This window comes from Peromyscus californicus, unplaced genomic scaffold (genome assembly GCF_007827085.1).
Source record: "Peromyscus californicus insignis strain IS unplaced genomic scaffold, ASM782708v3 Scaffold_3__1_contigs__length_106647218, whole genome shotgun sequence".
Classification (NCBI taxonomy): domain Eukaryota; kingdom Metazoa; phylum Chordata; class Mammalia; order Rodentia; family Cricetidae; genus Peromyscus; species Peromyscus californicus.
The window spans coordinates 96,311,142-96,329,736 of record NW_026294551.1 but is presented as its reverse complement, the minus strand read 5'-3'; the positions used below and the strand labels follow the sequence as shown (position 1 = coordinate 96,329,736).

General features: G+C 48.2%; 1 protein-coding gene across 10 annotated transcripts in view; it reads right to left on the bottom strand.

The window, feature by feature from the left end:
• Nucleotides 1–18,595, bottom strand: part of Mgrn1 (mahogunin ring finger 1) — a 52,674-nt gene that overhangs the window by 18,998 nt on the left and 15,081 nt on the right. For 6 of the 10 annotated variants that reach the window (XM_052759327.1, XM_052759328.1, XM_052759318.1 and 3 more), the window contains exons 2-7: nt 12,913–13,034; nt 9,986–10,074; nt 9,287–9,433; nt 6,571–6,688; nt 1,211–1,277; nt 836–885 (exon numbers count right to left, since the gene is read on the bottom strand). In XM_052759327.1, the coding sequence (XP_052615287.1) occupies nt 836–885; nt 1,211–1,277; nt 6,571–6,688; nt 9,287–9,433; nt 9,986–10,074; nt 12,913–13,034 (593 nt within the window). The remainder of the gene's footprint in view (nt 1–835; nt 886–1,210; nt 1,278–6,570; nt 6,689–9,286; nt 9,434–9,985; nt 10,075–12,912; nt 13,035–18,595) is intronic. The other 4 variants (XM_052759319.1, XM_052759324.1, XM_052759322.1 and 1 more) reach the window with 1 other exon arrangement.

Below are 18,595 nucleotides of genomic sequence, written 5' to 3'. Positions count from 1 at the left end.
CAGGAAATAAGTAATCCCAGGCCATTCTTGGTGGGGTCCTTGTCACCTGGACTCCAACCTGAAGCTGTCTTAGTTGCAGTGCTGAGAAATAGCAAAGGGCCTGAGGGAGGGTGGGGTCTCTGAGAACATCATCAGGTAGGCATGTAACACCCAAATCTCTGACAAGTGAGGATATACATACACACACATCCATCCATCCATTTATACATACATACATACATACATACATACATACATGCATGCATGCCTGGGTTTGCATTAGCAGAACTCTCATCCACCTCAACATTATTTACTGATCATCTATAGTGCAAATTAGGTACCATCCCAGCTCTGAGATGACAAATGAAAGGCCACTTCTGCCCTGGCACAAGTAAGAACAGTAAACAACTCTGTGGGCATGAAGCCTGCTCAGCCCTATCTGGACTGCAAGCTGCAGCCAGCAGGAAGGGCAAAAGGGAGCAGATAGTAAGTGAGGCAGACACACATACCAGGTATGGTCAGTACTGGGTGGCAACTGAGGACACTGAACCTGGTGGAAAGAAGTGGTGGCTGGAGGGAGGAAAGTTAGTCTGTGGCAGGGTCTTCATGGGGGCATCCTAGTCTGTGCTGGCGGGTTCTTAAGGGTCCTATGGGGCTGGCCTCAGTCCAGAACATTCTGCCTCACCACTCTAAAAACTCTTTTAATAACTCCCAAGAGGATGATCAGCCTTAGGACCAGTGTCTTGGGAACTAAGAATCTGTCATTTAGTCCCTGCACCAAGCCCTGACCCCCTTACTCAGGCCTCACGCTGCCCCAGCTCCCAGGTTACAGGGTGGTGGTCAGGATGGCACTTACCTTCTCAAAGGCAGCCAAGAGCACATGAGCATGGCCAGTCACTTCCACAACTGAAGCAGGGAAAGATAAGAGAGGAGGCCAAAAGTGAGGTCATGCTGGGACTCCCTCCCTCCTCCTGCAGGCATGATTTCTAGGTGCCACAATCAGTGGCAGAGCCTGGAATCCACTCCTGTTCTTGCCCTAGCTCACCCTCCTCCCTCTTCTGAATACGCCCACATGGCAATGCCACTGTCATGAGCCTGTCTGTGGGCCGTGATGGACACCTTCCCTTTCTGGAAAGAGGTCCTTTGACAACTCTCGGAGAAGGAAGCCACTTCGTCCCCATAGGTCCCACACACTTGGAAAGGAAGAAGAGGAAAGACCAACAATGCTCACCATCTCCTTCGTCCACCACAGCCTGGATGACCACTGGAAACACACCCCGATCCAGGTCAAAGTTCAGCTGAGGAAAGGAGGCAAAAATGGTCAGGCTCATGGACATCAAGCAGTGAGTGGGTCAGCCTGAACTGGAGTGGACAGACGGAATCTAGGACACTCAGTGACACTAAACCATGTAGGCCACACAGTTCCTGACTGGCTCTCCAAAGAGAAACTCCTTCCAAGAGGTCGTTAAGTCCCCATTCCCTCAGTCCTTGACAACCACTCATCTGCTTTCCACAGCTGAAGGTGTGCCTGCTCTGGACAGTTCTATAATCCATCATTTAATGTCTATCTTTTTGTACCCAGATTTTTTTTCCACTGAGCATGCTTTCTAAGTTCAGTTAGAACCCCATTCTTTTTTATAGTTGCATAGTTACTCCAGGGGTTGGATAAGCCACACTGTGTCTGCCCAATCACCAGTTGATCCCAGGCTGTTTCTACATTGTGACCACTGTGGACAATGCTGTCATGTATCTGCTTAGCCTCTGCCATCCAGTCTCCTGGGGATATTCCTCCATGTTTTGGGTTAAATTTAGCTATGCAATTGTTTGATGAAAAGCATCTGGCTTAAGCCCCACCACAGATGGAATGAGAGTGAGAGCACTCAGTTACCCTTCCCTTCCTGGTTCCATCTTCACCCAATGCCCTGGCCCTCACACCCTGCATCCTGCTAGCAGTGCAGTACTCTGGGAGTCACCTGATCCACATCTGTGAGCTCTTCCCTATAAACACTCTCAGCTCCTGTTTCTTCCTGTCACTAAGCTGTCCTCTGCCCCCAACTACCTGATAGACAAAATCCAGCCTGCCCAGTCTCTAGAACCCTCCTGGTGTCTCAGGGAAGCAGCACACATTTCCATTATTCTCACTAAGGAGTTACTCAAAGAATGGTCAATGGGCCAGGTGTGGTAGTACACAAATCTAATTCCAACTGCTCAGGAAGCAGAGGCAGAAGGGTGGTAAGCTCAGCAGTGAGGCCCTGTCTTAAACAATGGTGGTGTATACCATTAATCCTAGGCAGGAGGATCTCTGTGAGTTCAAGGTTAACCTGGTCTACATAGTGAGTTCTAGGCCAGCCAGAGATACACACTTGACCCTGTCTCAAAACAAAAACAAAACAACAAAAAAAACCTTGTAAACTCTGTGAACATACTAAAAACCAGGGACGCCTTAGAATGAGTAAGCTGTGGCATGTGAATCCCAGCACAATTAAGTTAAAACCAAGATCAAACACAGAACACGTTACGCACCTAGAGATAGGGTCAGGAAAAGTAGCCTCAGCCTACACCCTGTTCATGGGGGCCAAGGACAGTGCCCTCTGCCTCATAAGTAGACCTTAGCCAGGACTCTCACAGGTTCATAACAGAGCTGCTTCTGGTCTGTGCCCTAGAACCCTGAGCCGATGACTAAGCACACACTGTGAATGGAGACTCACTGGCCAGAGGCACATCTCTCAGCAGAACACAGAGCTCCCTTCTTCCTCAAGATCAGGCTAAACCAGCATGGAGCACAGGACAGAAAGGCCTGTCTCTCTTCATCAGAAAAGCTGTCTCTAGTGGAGTGTGTAGTAGGAACAGAAGGTGGACACTTGTCTCCACCTCAGCCCACTTGCAATTTAGCCCTATCACACTGAACCTCAGTTTTGTGTTTCCAAATGGGGTTGCCACACCAGTTACACTGACTTCTACAATGAAAGGCATGGAAATCCTCTCAGCAGCCCGGCACAGGACACTGCTGCCAAGGCCGTGGATGCTAGTGCTGTTTATGAAACAGGAAAAACATTTCTTTCTAATTGTTATCAACATAACCCAGGTGGGGTGGGGGCATTTAGCACACACCTTTAATCCCAGCACTCTAGGGACAAAGGCAAATGGATCTCTATGGCTTTGAGGTCAGCCTGATCTACAGAGACCCTGTCCCAAAAAAAGTTAGCAACACAGGGAATTTCCCATGACAAATATGGTGAGAAAGGAATCAAAACACTACAAAAAACTTTCGGGAGGATATAGTTATTTGAACAAGAACATCCCCCAGGTTCATACAGCTGAATGCTTGATCCCATTAGTGAAACTCTCTGGGAAGGATTAGGAGGTGTGGCTTGTTGGAGGAGGTATGCCACTGAGCGGTGGGTTTTGAAGTTAAAAAACCCCACCGCTGGGCCACGCTGGCAGGATGCAGAGGCAGTCAGATCTCTGTGAGTTCGAGGCCAGCCTGGTCTACAGAGCAAGATCCAGGACAGGCACCAAAACTACACAGAGAAACCCTGTCTCAAAACAAACAAACAAAAAATCCACACTCCCCCAGTTTCTTTCTGTCTGCAACTTTTGGTAAGATGTTAACTCTCAGCTACTGCTCCAAGGTCATACCTGCCTGCTGCTGCACTCCCCACCATGATGGTCAAAGACTAACCCTCTGAAATGGAAAGCAAGCCAATTAAAGGCTTTAAAAGTTGCATGGTGCCAGGCGCGCATGCCTTTAATCCCAGCACTCGGGAAGCAGAGCCAGGCAGATCTCTGTGAGTTCAAGGCCAGCCTGATCTACAGAGCGAGTTCCAGGACAGGCTCCAAAGCTATGGAGAAATCTTGTCTTGAATAAACAAAAAAACAAAAAACCAAGAAAAATATGAGTTATGGTCTTGGAAAGAGCTGACTATAAAGTTAAAAAAAAAAAGTTGCATTGGTGCCTGGCAGTGGTAGTGCACACCTTTAATCCCAGAACTTGGGAGCCAGAAGCAGGCAGATCTCTGAGTTCGAGACCAGCCTGATCTACAGAGTACATTCCAAGACAGCCAGGATTACACAGAGAAACCCTGTCTTGAAAAACCAAAAAAAAAAAAAAAAAAAAAAAAAGTTGCATTTCATCACAGTGCAGGAATGAAAGCACACTCAGGACTGCTGGCTTCCAATCCAGCTCTGTGCTCATTCACTGTAAACAAGCCTCAACCTGAGTCTCAGTTTCTCATCTCTAGAGGAACAGAAGCCAGTCAGTGCAAGGCTGAACACAATGTCTGGGAAACACAGTTAACACAATTCCTTTTGTGTTGAGGCTACGGAGTCAAGGAAGACTTGTGAGCAGGGAGGAGGTGCTCTGGTCCTTTGGAAGGAAGATACAGGCAAATGACAGGGGTAGCAGCAGATAGTCATGCAGGGCAGTTCCAGCACCAGGCTGGGCAGGGGCACTGTGGAATAGCAAGATGGAGACAAGCCCTGTGCATTTACTCAGAGCAGACTTCCCCACAAACTGGGACTTAAAGTAAGTGGCCTTCCTGGGTTAGTGCCTTGCTCTGTGATGAGGTTTCTTGTGAGCCTGCACCCTGCAGAAGTACCACTCCAGAGTGATCCTGTTGATGGTGATGCTGGCTGCATGCTGCCCTTACAAGGTCCATAACTAAGCCCAAGGAGAGGAACTCTCACACAGGAACTGCTTGTTTGGGCATTAGTTAGGTGAGCTAGCTAGGAAGAGCAGAGCCCTGCACCCACCCTAGGCTGAAAGCTGACAGAGCACCAAGCCTGAGTGCTTTGGGGTCCTTTACATTCTGAGTAGCCTCCAAGCATTCTATCCTGTTCTCAGCTGCACTCTGCATCCTGGAAGGAGCCAGCTGTGCTGGGTGAACTTGGCATAGTAAACAATAGTCTGGGGAACTGTTCAGTGACTCTGGTCCTGTCCTCCTCTCCCTGTGGTATCCCAGGGCTAACAGAGCACTTCACATATCACTGCTCTCTCAGACTCCCACTCCTGAAATCTGCACACAGCCATGCATCAACACATACACATAGTAGTCTTGGACCAAGGGAGTGACAATGGATGAAGACAGGCTTCCACCACCAGACGGAGCCTAAGGAAGCTGCTTGTTTTTATTTTCACATTTTCTGTGCATGGGTGTTTGACCTGCATGTATGTCTGTGTATCAGCTGAGTGCCTGTTCTCCAAGGAGGCCTGAAGGAAGAATTAGAATTACAGACTGTTTTGAGCTGTCATGTGGATTCTAGGGATCCGAACTCGGGTCCTCTCCAAGAGTAACCATTACTCTTAACCACTGTGCCATCTCTCTAGCCTGTTTTTTTTTTTTTTTTTTTTTGGAGACAGAGTTTCTCTGTGTAGCTTTGCACCTGTCCTGGATCTCACTCTGTAGACCAGGCTGGCCTCGAACTCACAGAGATCCGCCTGCCTCTGCCTCCTGAGTGCTGGGATCAAAGGCATGCGCCGCCGCCGCCGCTGCCGCCACCACCACCACCACCACCACCGCCCGGCTAGCCTGTTTTTTGTTTGTTTGGGTTTTTTTTGTTTTTTCTTTTTTTTTTCTCAGAGCTGAGGACCAAACCCAGGGCCTTATGCTTGCTAGGCAAGCGCTCTACCACTGAGCTAAATCCCCAACCCCTTTTTTTTATATCATTATTATTATTTTGGTTTTTGAAACAGGATTTCTCTGTGTAACAGGTCTAGCTTTCCTGAAACTCACTTTGTAGACTAGGCTGGCCTTGAACTCACAGAGATCCACCTGCCCTGCCTCCAGAGTACTGGCACTAAAGGTGTGAGCCACCACCACCCAGCTGTTTTATTTTATTTAATTTATTTACTTTGGTTTTTCGAGACAGAGTTTCTCTGTGTAGTTTTGGTACCTGTCCTGGATCTTGCTCTGTAGACCAGGCTGGCCTCAAACTCATAGAGATCTGCCTGGCTCTGCCTCCCAAGTGCTGGGATTAAAGGTGTGTGCCACTACCATCCAGCCAGCTGTTTTATGTTTAACACAGAACAAGAGAAACCCTCGTTGGGATGGGAAGGAGCCCAGGCAGCTGCCACCAGCATGAGTCACGCCTAAGTTCTTTTATTTGGAGACCAGTGAGAGACAGTCTTGGGGTTTCACACAGGGGCTCCCAGGCAAGGGTCTCTGCAGATGGCTGCGGGGAAATAAGGACAGAGCAGAAAGGCTTTGACAGAACTAAGTAGACACCACGGGCAGAGACAGAGGGAGGAGGGAAAACTAGCAGAAAAGCTACTCAAGCTGTAACCCACAAGAGGCCTGTGAGGAAAGCCTGTGCTGTGACACGCAAAGCTGTACTGTGTGACTCAGAAACAAAGGAAAGGCAATGAGGGACAGTGACAACGGGGAGCCTCTCCCTTTGCACTGGAGCCTCCATGACTACCACACTTGTGGCCACTAAGCCTCACTCACACCTACTCCTGAGTCCCTCTGCATATACGACCCAAGACATATGCCAGCACCAGGAGGAGTCTCCTCGGGCCCCAGTATAACATACCAGGCAGAAGACAGAAACCAGAGAGGGAACAAGAGGAAGTGGGGCTCCCCCCCGAGTTACCTCATCATCCTTCCACGCGGAGAAGTCAATCTTGAAAGAAGGCAGGGAGAACTGCTGGCTAACGCCCCTCTTGTAGTGGACGGTCTCAGACTGCAGAGAAGGGTTCTTACAGCTGTACCTGCACAGCCAGGGAGGCAGCCACCTGACTCCTGGAGCCAAGGGTCCCTGCACCGCCTCCCACCTCCTTCTGTTACTCATCTGATAGCCAGCTGAGCTGGCAGCCATTTGTTCCACAGGGATTGAGAGCCTCAGTCATTCCAGATGAGAACAGGAAGCAGCCCACTTGGCCAGGTGGCCCTTGCTCTTACAGGAGCCTCCCACTACCAGCTCTGCTCACCATCATGCTGCCCAGCCCTGCCAAATAACCATTTCTCCTAGAACCTATGCCAGCCCAATACCTCTGCTATCCTCTGGATAGCAAGAACATGCCTACAAGGTATTTAGAGCATTTACTTTTTCGGCATGATCATGATCATAGTGCAGAACTCCCTGTCCCAATGCTTGCTCCTAGCTGCCTGCTTCTAGTCCCAGTCAGGCATTGCTCACGAAGAGTCAATGCACATGCATGCCCACACAGGGTGAGGCCTTCACTTCAATGTCTGCTCATGTTCTGAAGCATGCTGCCACCCTCAGGAGTGTCATGTTCACTGAAGCACCATGCTGTTTTACTGCAGCTTTGCTCTAGTGACCCAGAGACCAGCTCTCTCTGCCTTGCTAGTCCCCACTGTGCTCCAAGGACCATTGTATTTATGCAGAAACTCATTAGAGGGCCACTCTGTACACTCCCTGCTGACAGTCAGTACACACACTGGAGTACTGTTAAGTAAGTAACTTAGTAAATGTAACTAAGTAACCCACTGTTTAGGCCACAGTGAAATCCTCAGGCTGACCATTAGAAAACAAAAGCTGAGCCAGTGTCCCCATTCATGAACACTCACTATTCCCACCCCCCATCCCTGCTTACTGTCCCAGGGCTTCTCTGGGTATCTAGGACAAAGGCCACAATCAGAGCCTGGGAAGCGGGGTGGGGGTGGGGGGTGAGAAGGGATGTCCCCACTGTCCTTACTGTCAGTGCCAGTGTAGGAGGGAACCCCACAGAGAGGCCAGCCTGGTTATAGTAAAAAGGCCAGCCCAGGAGAGGAATCTCAGCAGCCTGGGCCTTCAGTCATAAGATGTGGAACCTAGAACCACCCTATTTCAATATTCTTGACAAGAAGTTAAGGAGCAAGAAAGGAACAGGAGGACTGCCTGCCCTGCAACTCAGGACAGTATTCCTACAGGCTGAGTTTAGGTTCCCAGCCCAGCCTTTAAAGCCTGGGTCCTGGGGCCTCCTATTTCTGTCTTGGTGACTTGGTACTAGTATCGTACAGACCAGCAAGCTGGGAGGCAAACAGGTCTTATGCAGGTCTCAGAAAAGGTCTACCAGCATGCATCTCTGGGCAGCCATGGCTAGCTGGCCATCCTAGCTCATCTGGTGGCAGCAGGACCCTGTTATCACATACCTCACAGGACACAACAGAGAACAGCTGATCTAGACGGGCTGGGGATGGAGCCCACTGGATCGTGGCCCTCACTTACTTTGGAGCAGCTCCAAGGCACCTACCCAGAATCCAGGGCTCATCTGCTATGGCAGCTGTGCCCAAGGACAACTCAGAAACAGAAGCTCTTCTTCTCAGTTGTCATCACACTGGAGGCCCAGGGAGGGCAGCACACCACGAGGGTCATACTGCCTCAGGCTGTAGCTGGTGAGTAGCTCAACCCAGGGCTTGTGCAGGAAGAGGGCTTGTGCAGGAAGAGGGCCACTCTGTACACTCCCTGCTGACAGTCAGTACACACACTGGAGTACTGTTAAGTAAGTAACTTAGTAAATGTAACTAAGTAACCCACTGTTTAGGCCACAGTGAAATCCTCAAAGAAATAACTGTGGAAAAGGCATTAGCTTCCTAACTGCCGACTGCCACTCAGGAGGGAGTCTGCTGGTTGCCCCGGCCAAGTCCTGAGTCCTAGAGGGAAACCTTTTCTCAACCAGCAGCTAGCTTAGAGCAGCTATTATGCCTCCCTCTGTATGGGGGGCTGATTAAAGACACCACCTGTGAGAGCTGAACTCCCCCACCCCTCATTCCCAGATGAGGAAACTGAGGTGGAAGTGGTTACATGCTCTGATCACATCAGCAGACACAGAGCTGAGAAACACTCAAAGCCAGTGTTCTCAGTCCTCCTCACCCCAAGGCTAGATCTGAGCCTTTCCAAGGCAAGAAGTACACAGACATGTTTCTGCCCATCTGTGAAGCCACTTAGGCCAGGGCTGGCTTTCCTGCTGAGGAAGCCCCTACCATGGTCATGCTGTGATTGCAGGCTGCAAACTCCTGGGTCTGTCACGACTCATATTCTAAAGAAAATCTCCAAAAGTTCAAATTTGTAATTGTGACACAACAAAATACACGTATTTGGTATCTGCCCAAACTCCTGACATAGCGCTCACAATCTTTTCAAGTCTTCTGGGTGCTGGGTGTCTCTCTATCCAAAGGAGGTGACTCTATGGAGGCTTCTGGAGGAGGTTGGTAACCAGAAAGAGCAAGCCACCATCAGCAGCAGGGATCTTTCAGTCCAAGGCCCTCTCCAGGAAGGGGAAAGGCTGCAGAGTGAGCTAACAATGACGCCCACAGGATACTGCAAAGCATGCACAAAGCCCAAAGTGCTGCACTTAAGGACTCACACTGCCATGCCGTTCAAGAACTCCTCTACTGCCTGGCAATAAATGGTGATAGCCACGCGGGCGTCAGCATCAAAGGTGAATTCCAGACTGTAGAGCACACGGGGCTTCTCACCGTCCTCGGTAGGGCTGTCCGCGTCGTCTTTGTACCTACCAAAAGTGGGCAGAAGAAGGAAAGTCAGGAGTCATAGCTCCCAGGAACTGGCTTGTCCACACAGCTGCGGGACATACACAGCTGCTCTGCTAGCAAGGGAGAAGGAGGCCTGTTCCCTGTGATACAACAAGACCCATAATCTACAGTCTACTCTCCTTTCTTCCCGCCCCCAGAAAAAAAGGGCCAAGTGTTCTTGGTGTGGATGTTAGGTTTAAAGCAGTTTCGTATACTACTGACAACTGGACTGACTCATCCCAGGTGTACCCACTCCATGCACAGTAGGAAACTGAGCGTATTCCCTGGATTCCACATTTTACATGCAGCAGCACCCAGTAACCAGTGCTTTCCACACGCAGGCCAGTAATACCGAGGCACAACTGCAAGGGGTGGGAGAACCCCTAGTTTGATGGCTCAGGGTCCTGTTACGGAGTCTGACAGCATGTGAGAACAGCGCCTGGGCCCTTTCAATATCCCTGCCCCCTTCCCAAGCACTAACCAGAGTTTCTGCACCACACAGGGTCCCCAGAGGGCAGCACTAGGGGAGTTACCTCACAAGCCGGAGAGAGTCTTTGCGGATGTTCACCAGGCTCCTCAGTGTCTTTACTGGCTCATGGGGGGCAGGGGTGACATAGGGAAACTAGGAGAGAAATACAAGTGATGGAAATGACTCTCTAAGAAGCAACAGAGAACAGGAGACAGAAGTCAAGGGAGACCCCAACAGGTATGCTTGGGCTCTGGTCCCCATGTGAGCGGTTGAACTAATACTGGACACACTGCTCAGAAGACCCTGGCATTTGGCCAGGGTGTGGGCAGGGACTGACCCTATACCAAGTGACTTGGTTATCAGCCAGTGTCCTCAGCTCTATGTAGGATGCTCAGAAGTGGCCAGTTAGGCTCTTAGGGCCTTCTCCTGTGGTAGGTTACAACTCACTGCTGCCCACAAAGACAATCAGTTTGTATAACACACCAACCAGCAAGTATTTGGGAAGATAACACATGTACATGTTTACATGCTTATAATCATGCCCCTATATAAAAATACATATAACTGGTGACATGAAACTATGGCTGTATCTGTCTATGTCTTCTGCCAGCAACACTGTGTTGGACCTTGAAAGGAGAGATTAAGCTGGGTAAAGGCACATAGATTGTACATGTTCTCTACCACAACCCAAGTGGATGCCCACTCTCTCAGCATGAAGTAAAAATAGAAGAACTGGAGGCTGCAGAGATGGCTCAACAGTTAAGCATACTGGCTGCTCTTCCATAAGATCTGGGTTCCATTCTCAGCACCCACATGGCAGCTTATAACCACCTGTAACTCCAGTTTCAGGGATATGATACCTTTTTCTGGTGTCCATTGGTACTGTGCACGCGCACACACACACACACACACACACACACTCTCTCTCTCTCTCTCTCTCTCTCTCTCTCTCTCTCTCTCTCTCTCTCAGGCACACAGATATATACACACAAAATAAATAAATCTTTTTAAAAAATTAAAAATTAAAATTAAAAAGATTCACAGAGGGCCTGCAAAAGTTAAGACTCTGGGAGTTGAGGCAACAAATGTGACAAAGAAAAAGTCCCAGGCTAGTTCCCAGGTAGGAGAGCACAACACTTGCCCCGTCCCCAGCCTACAGGATATACACTACAGATCAAGATTTTGTGTCAGCTACCTGCTCTGTGACTAATACACCTAGAAGACCCTGGTCTGAAGGCCACTCATGAGGCCTGAAGCATGTTCCAGATGCAGTCATGTTACTTGTTGGAGAATGGAGCTCGGTGTTCCTTCGAGGGCCTCCTGTCTTGCCTATCACTTAAAACTCTGCTCAGGGATTCCCTCCCTGGCCCTTGTTTCTCTCCACTGGACCCTCTTCCTAGGCATCACACTCAGACCTAGTCTCACCGACACTGCCCATCAGTGCAAATCTCCTGCCTCTTGGTGCTCCTTGCTCCTGCACACTTTAATACTTCCCACAGGAAACCTCTGCTCCTCCTCATCCTCACCTGACTTCATCCATCCTAAGACATTTCCACAACCCATCCGAATGCCCTTCTTGCACTAGGCTGAGCCTCCCTCACCTCCTGAAGGCTTACTGAAAGGTCCATTTGAGCACCTTGATTCTAACTCATAGGAGGTGTGCTGTCTAGTTTGTGTCAACTTGACACAAGCTGGAGTCATCAGAGAGGAGGGTGCCTCAATTGAGAAAATGTCTCCATAAGACCAAACTGTAGACAAGCCTGTAGGGCATTTTCTTAATTAGCAATAATGTGGGAGTGCCCAGCACATTGTAGGATAGATTCTATAAGAAAGCGAGCTGAGTGAGCCATGAGGGGCAAGCCAGTTAAGTAGCACTCCTCCACAGCCTCTACTCTGTTTGAGCTCCTGCCTTGGCTTTTCTCAAGGGACTACAATTCAGGATATGTAAGCCAAATAAACTGTTTCCTCCCCAAATTGCTTTTGGCCATGGTGTTCCATCACGGCAATAGTAACCCTAGCTAAAACGAGAAGCATACCCTCTGGCATTAGAGCTTACTTCTTCGGGATTCGGCATATACTGAAGACATGCAGCTGAGACATGCAGCCTTGTAGACTGAGTAACTACTGGATTCTTGGACTTTCCGTTCACAGCCAGACACTGTTGGATTAGCTGGACACAGCCTGTAAATCATTCCAATAAATCCCTTTCTACAGAGAGAGATTCATTCTAGACCTTCTGTTTCTCTAGGGAGCCCTAATAAACCTCTCACCTATTTCACTGCCCGCCCTCCGACTAGCCTGCAGAGGCCCATACCTTGCAGACTCACTGCTTGCCGGGAGCCTGCCTGGTGTAGGCCACTCCAGCTCCTCCTCTCCATCTAGCACAACTCAGCCCAGCCATGGACTCTGCAGTAGGATCTTTTCCTCTCACTTTTTGTTTCTCCTTCTGTCCCTCCTTTTGTTTTTGTTTTGTTTTTCCAGTATTTTCTTCTTTATGATCCTCACTGCCTGAGAAATGGGGAAAGGGTCTGACTTCAGTCTTCAGTTCCTATGCGAGAGCCCTAGACGTACACTAGCTGCCAAAGGCGTAGTGAAAGAATGGACAGATAGGCTTAAATATGTGTTTCTTTGGCAATTAGTGGGATCATGGCTGTTTTCCACCATTCCACAGAATATGGCTGTTCTTTCTGCTCATACAAAAGGCCTAGAATGAAATCACTAACTTTGTGCAGCCTGGATGCACTAGCTCAATAATAGCTGTTCTGTCCCTCAGTGACCCACTCCTGACTGTCTCTCAGAGGCAGCCCCAGGACACACTCCAAGTCACATGCTTACTTCCAGTTCTGCTCAGATGCTGAGTACTCTGTCCAATCTGGGGTAACTTGGTGCCTGCTCGTCCTCACAGCTGTACAGAATCAACTGAGACAGTCTTCCCACTACTCACCCCAGCCACAAGTGCCACCCCAGCCACAAGTGCCAGCACAGACCCACCTGGACTGGACGACTGCCCAGGAAGTTGAGATCCATGTTCTCTCCAAAGAGGTAACCTTCAGGATGGGGGGTGTCAAATTTCTCGCCTCCCATGAAAAAGTGCGAAGCAAAGTAGTTTCCTGCTTAAAAAAGAAAACATGTTTGTCCATAGAACACAGTGCTCAGCACAACGCTGTGGGAACAACCAAGAAGCCCCCAGGGCTCCATTCTAAGTGGCTCATGTTATTCTGGTTCTGCCTTCTATAAACAATTGGCTCTATAACCTGCCTCTCCCTATTCACAGATGACAGCAGATTCTGGATTTGAACATCACTGCCCAGGAGTCAGGTAAGCCATATCCCTAACTGCAAAGACGTGTTCAAGTTCTACCCCGGACCCTTGCTTGGAAACAGCTGGGATCTCTATTGGTGTGGTTAGTCATGATGAAACCCCAGTGGACTAGGGAAACTCTACACCCAGTGATGACACACGTATGAAAGTGGGAGATCTGGACACAGATGTACAGGAGGGAAGAAAGTGGGTGAAGATCCTCCAAAAGCCAAGAGAGCAGCAAGGAAGGATTCTCCTGAAGCCTTCACTGGGAGCACATCCCAGCAAGATCTCGATTCCCGATTCCTGGCCTCCAGAATTGTGAGGGGACACACAGCAGTGGTTTTAAGTCACTGCTGATGGTCACTTGTCATAGTTTCTCCAGAAATCCTCACATAATTCTTGCCCTCATACTGTCTGTACTCTGCCTTCCAAATCTGAGCCCCATGAACCTAATACCAGTGATGATCAAAGTTTAAAATTTGATGTTGATCTGGATCCTTTCTCACAAGTACTGAAACTTTAAGTGGTTTCCACCTAGACCCCAGAACACTTAACACACTAAACTTACAGGTCAGGAGACATGGCACAGTGGTTAAGAACACCTGCTGCTCTTGAAGAGGAGCAGGTTTGGTTTCCAAGCATCCACATGGTGCTCACAACCACCCCTTACTCCAGGTCTAGGAGATCCAATGCCCTCTTCTGGCCTCTGTGTACACCAGGCATGGATGTGGTGCACATACATACATGCAGGCAAAATACTCATACACATAATACAGAATAAATATATCTTAAAAATAAAAAAATTAAAAACCACTAAGCTTTCATTTCTCCTGAGGAAAAAGTTGAAACTCTTCAGATGTTGAAAGAATTGGGCACACATACCCCTGAAGAAAACCAGAAGCCAGGCCTCTCCCAAACATCCAGCCTGAGGCTGGCCCACCACACCCCAGTACTCTCCAGCACAGATAACCTAAGCAGAAGCCTAGGTGATCATGGACCCATGGATGTTAGCGCTGTTCAGACTATATATCCCTCAACTTCATGAGCATCAGGAACTTCTGGGCCCCTAAATCCAAAAGAATTCTTCTTACGAGTCCCAGTGGGGATTCTGGGCTCTTAGGCAACCAGGAATACCCAACATGAACCTGTGACTTTCCTGAGAATCACAATCCCAGCTACAGTAGGAACAGACAAGGCCAGTAAGGTATATCAGGGCCCAGGAGATTAAGGCTAGGCAGCTCTTGCCCAGAGCCAAGAAGCCAGCTCAGCTGTCTCTGACTGTGGGAACAGCAGGCAGGACCTAACCTCAACTCTAATGCTAACCTACCGTGTGTACCAGATAGTCAGCTACAGCCAAACACAAAGAACAATGTGACAACTAGTTCAAGACATACTCCCTGCGTTGTATAGATTGCCTCACAGTGCTCCACTGAAGACCAGCACACACTGGCATGGAGCAGAACGACTTACACATCTGTAGAATGATATGTGCTAGTGAAGTCAGAAAAACATGCTGCATGCACTCCTGGATCCTGTTTGGACAGACATACAAAATAAGCTGTGAGAACAAACAGAATGGTCTCAAAAAGATATGTCTGAAAAGCTACTAAACAAAGCCATGTGAAGTCCAAGAAAAGGACCAAAGCCCTGGCATTTTGCTCTGCAGTGAGTCTTTGCAGTAAACATGTACCATGGTGGCTTTGTCAATAAAGAGAATGACTGCAACAAGGACAAGCACAAGGACATCTTCCCAAATCACCTGCAGTCACACGCAGCCCTGCTACCAGAAAAGTACCGGTATATATGAGCACCTATGGGGAGAGAATCTCAAGGCACAGGTGGTTTCTGCTCATGTCTGGCCTTGGCTTCAAGCCTAGCCAACCTCTATCCATCTAGTAGTGAGTCTGAACCATGGAGCAGAGGAGTAGAACTTTGACCAACAACTGCACAACAGCCTAGTCTGTCCTCACATACACAGTACATCAAATGAATGGCTGCTAGGAGACTCGCCTGTGCTAAGATCCTTCTGATAGGCTGGCACTGCACTAGCTGGGCAGCAAGAGATGCAACAGGGAAATATAAGGAAGGTGCAACTGGATGCAGGGAAGCCTACTGATACCACACAGAACCTCCAACCCAACACTGAAGTACCCTTGCGATACCTATTCATTTGGGGCACACTCCACAGCAAGGGTAGCCTCAGCCTGAAAGGAAGGCTTGAGAGAAGGCACAATGAGCATGGGAGCTGAGATGCCCTAGAGCCCCAAGCAAGATATAGGGACCTGGCTGGGAAACCTCCTGCTCCAACTTCCTCCAGAGGTCCTTTAAGAAACAACCACATTGTGAAGCCACAGACTCCAAAAATTGGTATAGGAGCCAGCCTCCAAGATGGCTTCAAGGGTTCTCACCTCCAATAGAAGCCCAGAGGAAACAAAAGGCTGAGCATATAATCAGGAGCTCTTCTGGAAGTGGTGGAGGATGATTTCAAAGACTCCAGGCAAGGCAGATATTACACTTGAGTACATTCAAGCAGCTAACCTCATAGAAAGGTCCTGTGGCAAGGAGTGGGGAATCCTGCTAATGACCCATATTAACCTGAAGGATATGTTCAAGCCAGCCCTCAACTCCATGGCAGCCTGCAAGAGATCCAGGGCAGAATCACCTCCAGATGGTTCCCAGACTCCTGAGTATTCTTATAAGCTGTTAAACTCTTTTTGTTTTTTGAGACAGAGTTTCTGTATGTACTCCTGGCTGTCCTGGAACTTGATCTGTAAACCAGGCTGGACTCCAACTCAGAGATCTGCCTGTCTGAGTATTGGGATTAAAAGTATACGTCATCACTGCCTGGCTTAAATTTTATTATTTTAATTATGTGTATGTGTGTAAGTATGTGCAGGTATCTGTAGAAGCCAAGTGTCAGATCCTCCTGGAACCACCTGACATGAGTGATGGGAATGAAACCTGGTTCTCAGGAAGAACAGTATATGCTCTTAACCACTGAGCCATCTCTACAGTCTAGGTGTTGAACTCTGAAGTTACTGTTACATTGGCAGAGAAGACTGGTTCTTCCCACAAAGGGACTCCTAAGAAATTTCTGTGGTCACTAACCTGATCAAGGCCACCAGTATCTCCTACCTTCCGGGCTCCACACTACCACTAATCCACAAAGTCTTCCCCATATCCTAGCACCTCCAGTGGTTTTTGACCATCACACCAGTGCCAGTCCCATGCTCTTCTCTATAACACTCATAGCCCCACTCATACTTCCAAGACCTTTGTATGTACAGTTCCCTTTGCTTATGGAGTTCTTCCCCATGAGCTCTGCCTTCATCCACACCCTTCAAACTGTAGCCTCCACCACCCACCTGCCCCTTGCTGTACTTCCTTCCACAATGTCTTCAGTCCAAATGGACCCTATATTGGAGGCTCCAAAGACTTATAGTTCTATGTTTCCATTAACTTCATAAAGTAAGAAGGTACACAGTTTACTTTATTTATACTCTGTCACTGTCCTACAAATAACGTAACTGGTAAAACAAAAATTCCAAATGATCTGAGATATGGGAAAATATGTCTGTCACAGCAGTGATTATAATATCCCAGAATGCCAGGCAGTGGCGATGCACGCCTTTAATCCCAGCTCTCGGGAGGCAGGGGCAGGTAGATCTCTGAGTTCGAGGCCAGCCTGGTCTACAAAGTGAGTTCCAGGACAGCCAGGGCTACACAGAGAAACCCTGTCTCAAAAAAAACCCAAAAGTATATAACAACAACTATAATAATAATAATAATATTCCAGAATGACCCAATTTCTATCTAGAGTGAGATAATGGTGATGACCATACAACTGAATACACTAGAAACCACCAACTAAACTTAGGAACTTGGTATGTGGGTAATGTCCCAATAAAACCATTAAGTAGACAATAACTAGCAATTAGATGCTATCTGCTGGGCTGCAGAGGGAGCTCAGCAGGAATCTGCCTAGCACCTCAAGACCAGGGGTTTATCTCCTCATCTTCTGCACCAACACACACACACACACACACACACACACACACACACACCCCACACACACACACACAAAACTGAGGACATGACCGCTTTGTGGTGTTGTTAACGAGAAAATTTTTAGTGTAGATATGAGAGAGAGAACAGTCAGAGGCATCAGGAAGAGTCTGGAGCAGAGAGAGAAAGTAGACTGAATATCTGAATATGAGCAGCAGACTGGACCTGGCCATGAGAGGAGAAGGAGCTGAACAGAGAGAAAGAGGGACATAGAAAGAGGGACTGTCGGGCTGGAGAGATGGCTCAGAGGTTAAGAACACTGACTGCTCTTCTAGAGGTCCTGAGTTCAATTCCCAGCACCCACATGGTGGCTCACATCCATCTATAATAAGATCTGGTGCCCTCTTCTGGCCTGCAGGGACACATGCAGGCAGAACACTGTGTACATAATAAATAAATAAATCTTTAAAAAAAAAAAAAAAAAAAAGAGGGACTGTGAGAGAGCAGAAGGAAACTAAGAGAGTGAGCACAGCCAAAATAGCAGGATTATAAGGAGAATGAGTACCTGGAGGAGGGAAGCCAATGAGCTGGGGGAGTTGAGGGTAGGGGAGGAGGTGAGAAGAGCTTGGATGCTAGCCTGGACTCTGAAATGTGTAACAGGTACTGAGGGAGCCTGGAGGCCAGCATGTGCTTTGGTATGCTAACAGTCACAGACAGCCATTTGTCCCTTCTGCCTTTTGGAATTTAGGGAAATGGGAGTTTCCTTTGGACTGATACTGGGAAGATGGCTCAATGGATAAAGCCACTTGCCTCCAAGCCTGATGACTGAGCTCTATTCTTAGGACTCAGATGGTAGAAGGAGAGTCCTTTGACTGCCATCATTGCATATGCACGTACCCACAAATGAATTCATAAAATGTAATGAAATGTTTTAAAAAGGATGAAAAGAGAATGAAAAGGCAAAGCACGTCCTGGAGTCCCATCCAGGAATTTAGGACAATCTGGGCAATACCAACTCAAAAACAAAAAAAGGAAAAGCACAGAGCAACCTGGAGAGAGCTGAGGAAAAAGATTGGGAAGGATCCACAGGAAACCCTGCTGACAAATCTCAGAGAAGTCAGAAGACATGGAAGTGGGAAACAATCTCAATACCCTTTGCAAAACCAACTACACTGCTGATTCTCACCTATTCATTCAGGTTCTTGTTGCTGTTTTAATCTAATTTATCAGGAGACTCTGGGACTAGGTAAGAGGTTTTTGTTCTAGACCAGTGATTCTCAACCTTCCTAAGCTGTAACCCTACAGTTCCTCATGTTGTGGTGACCCCAAACTGTAAAATAATTTTTGTTATTTCATAACTGTAATT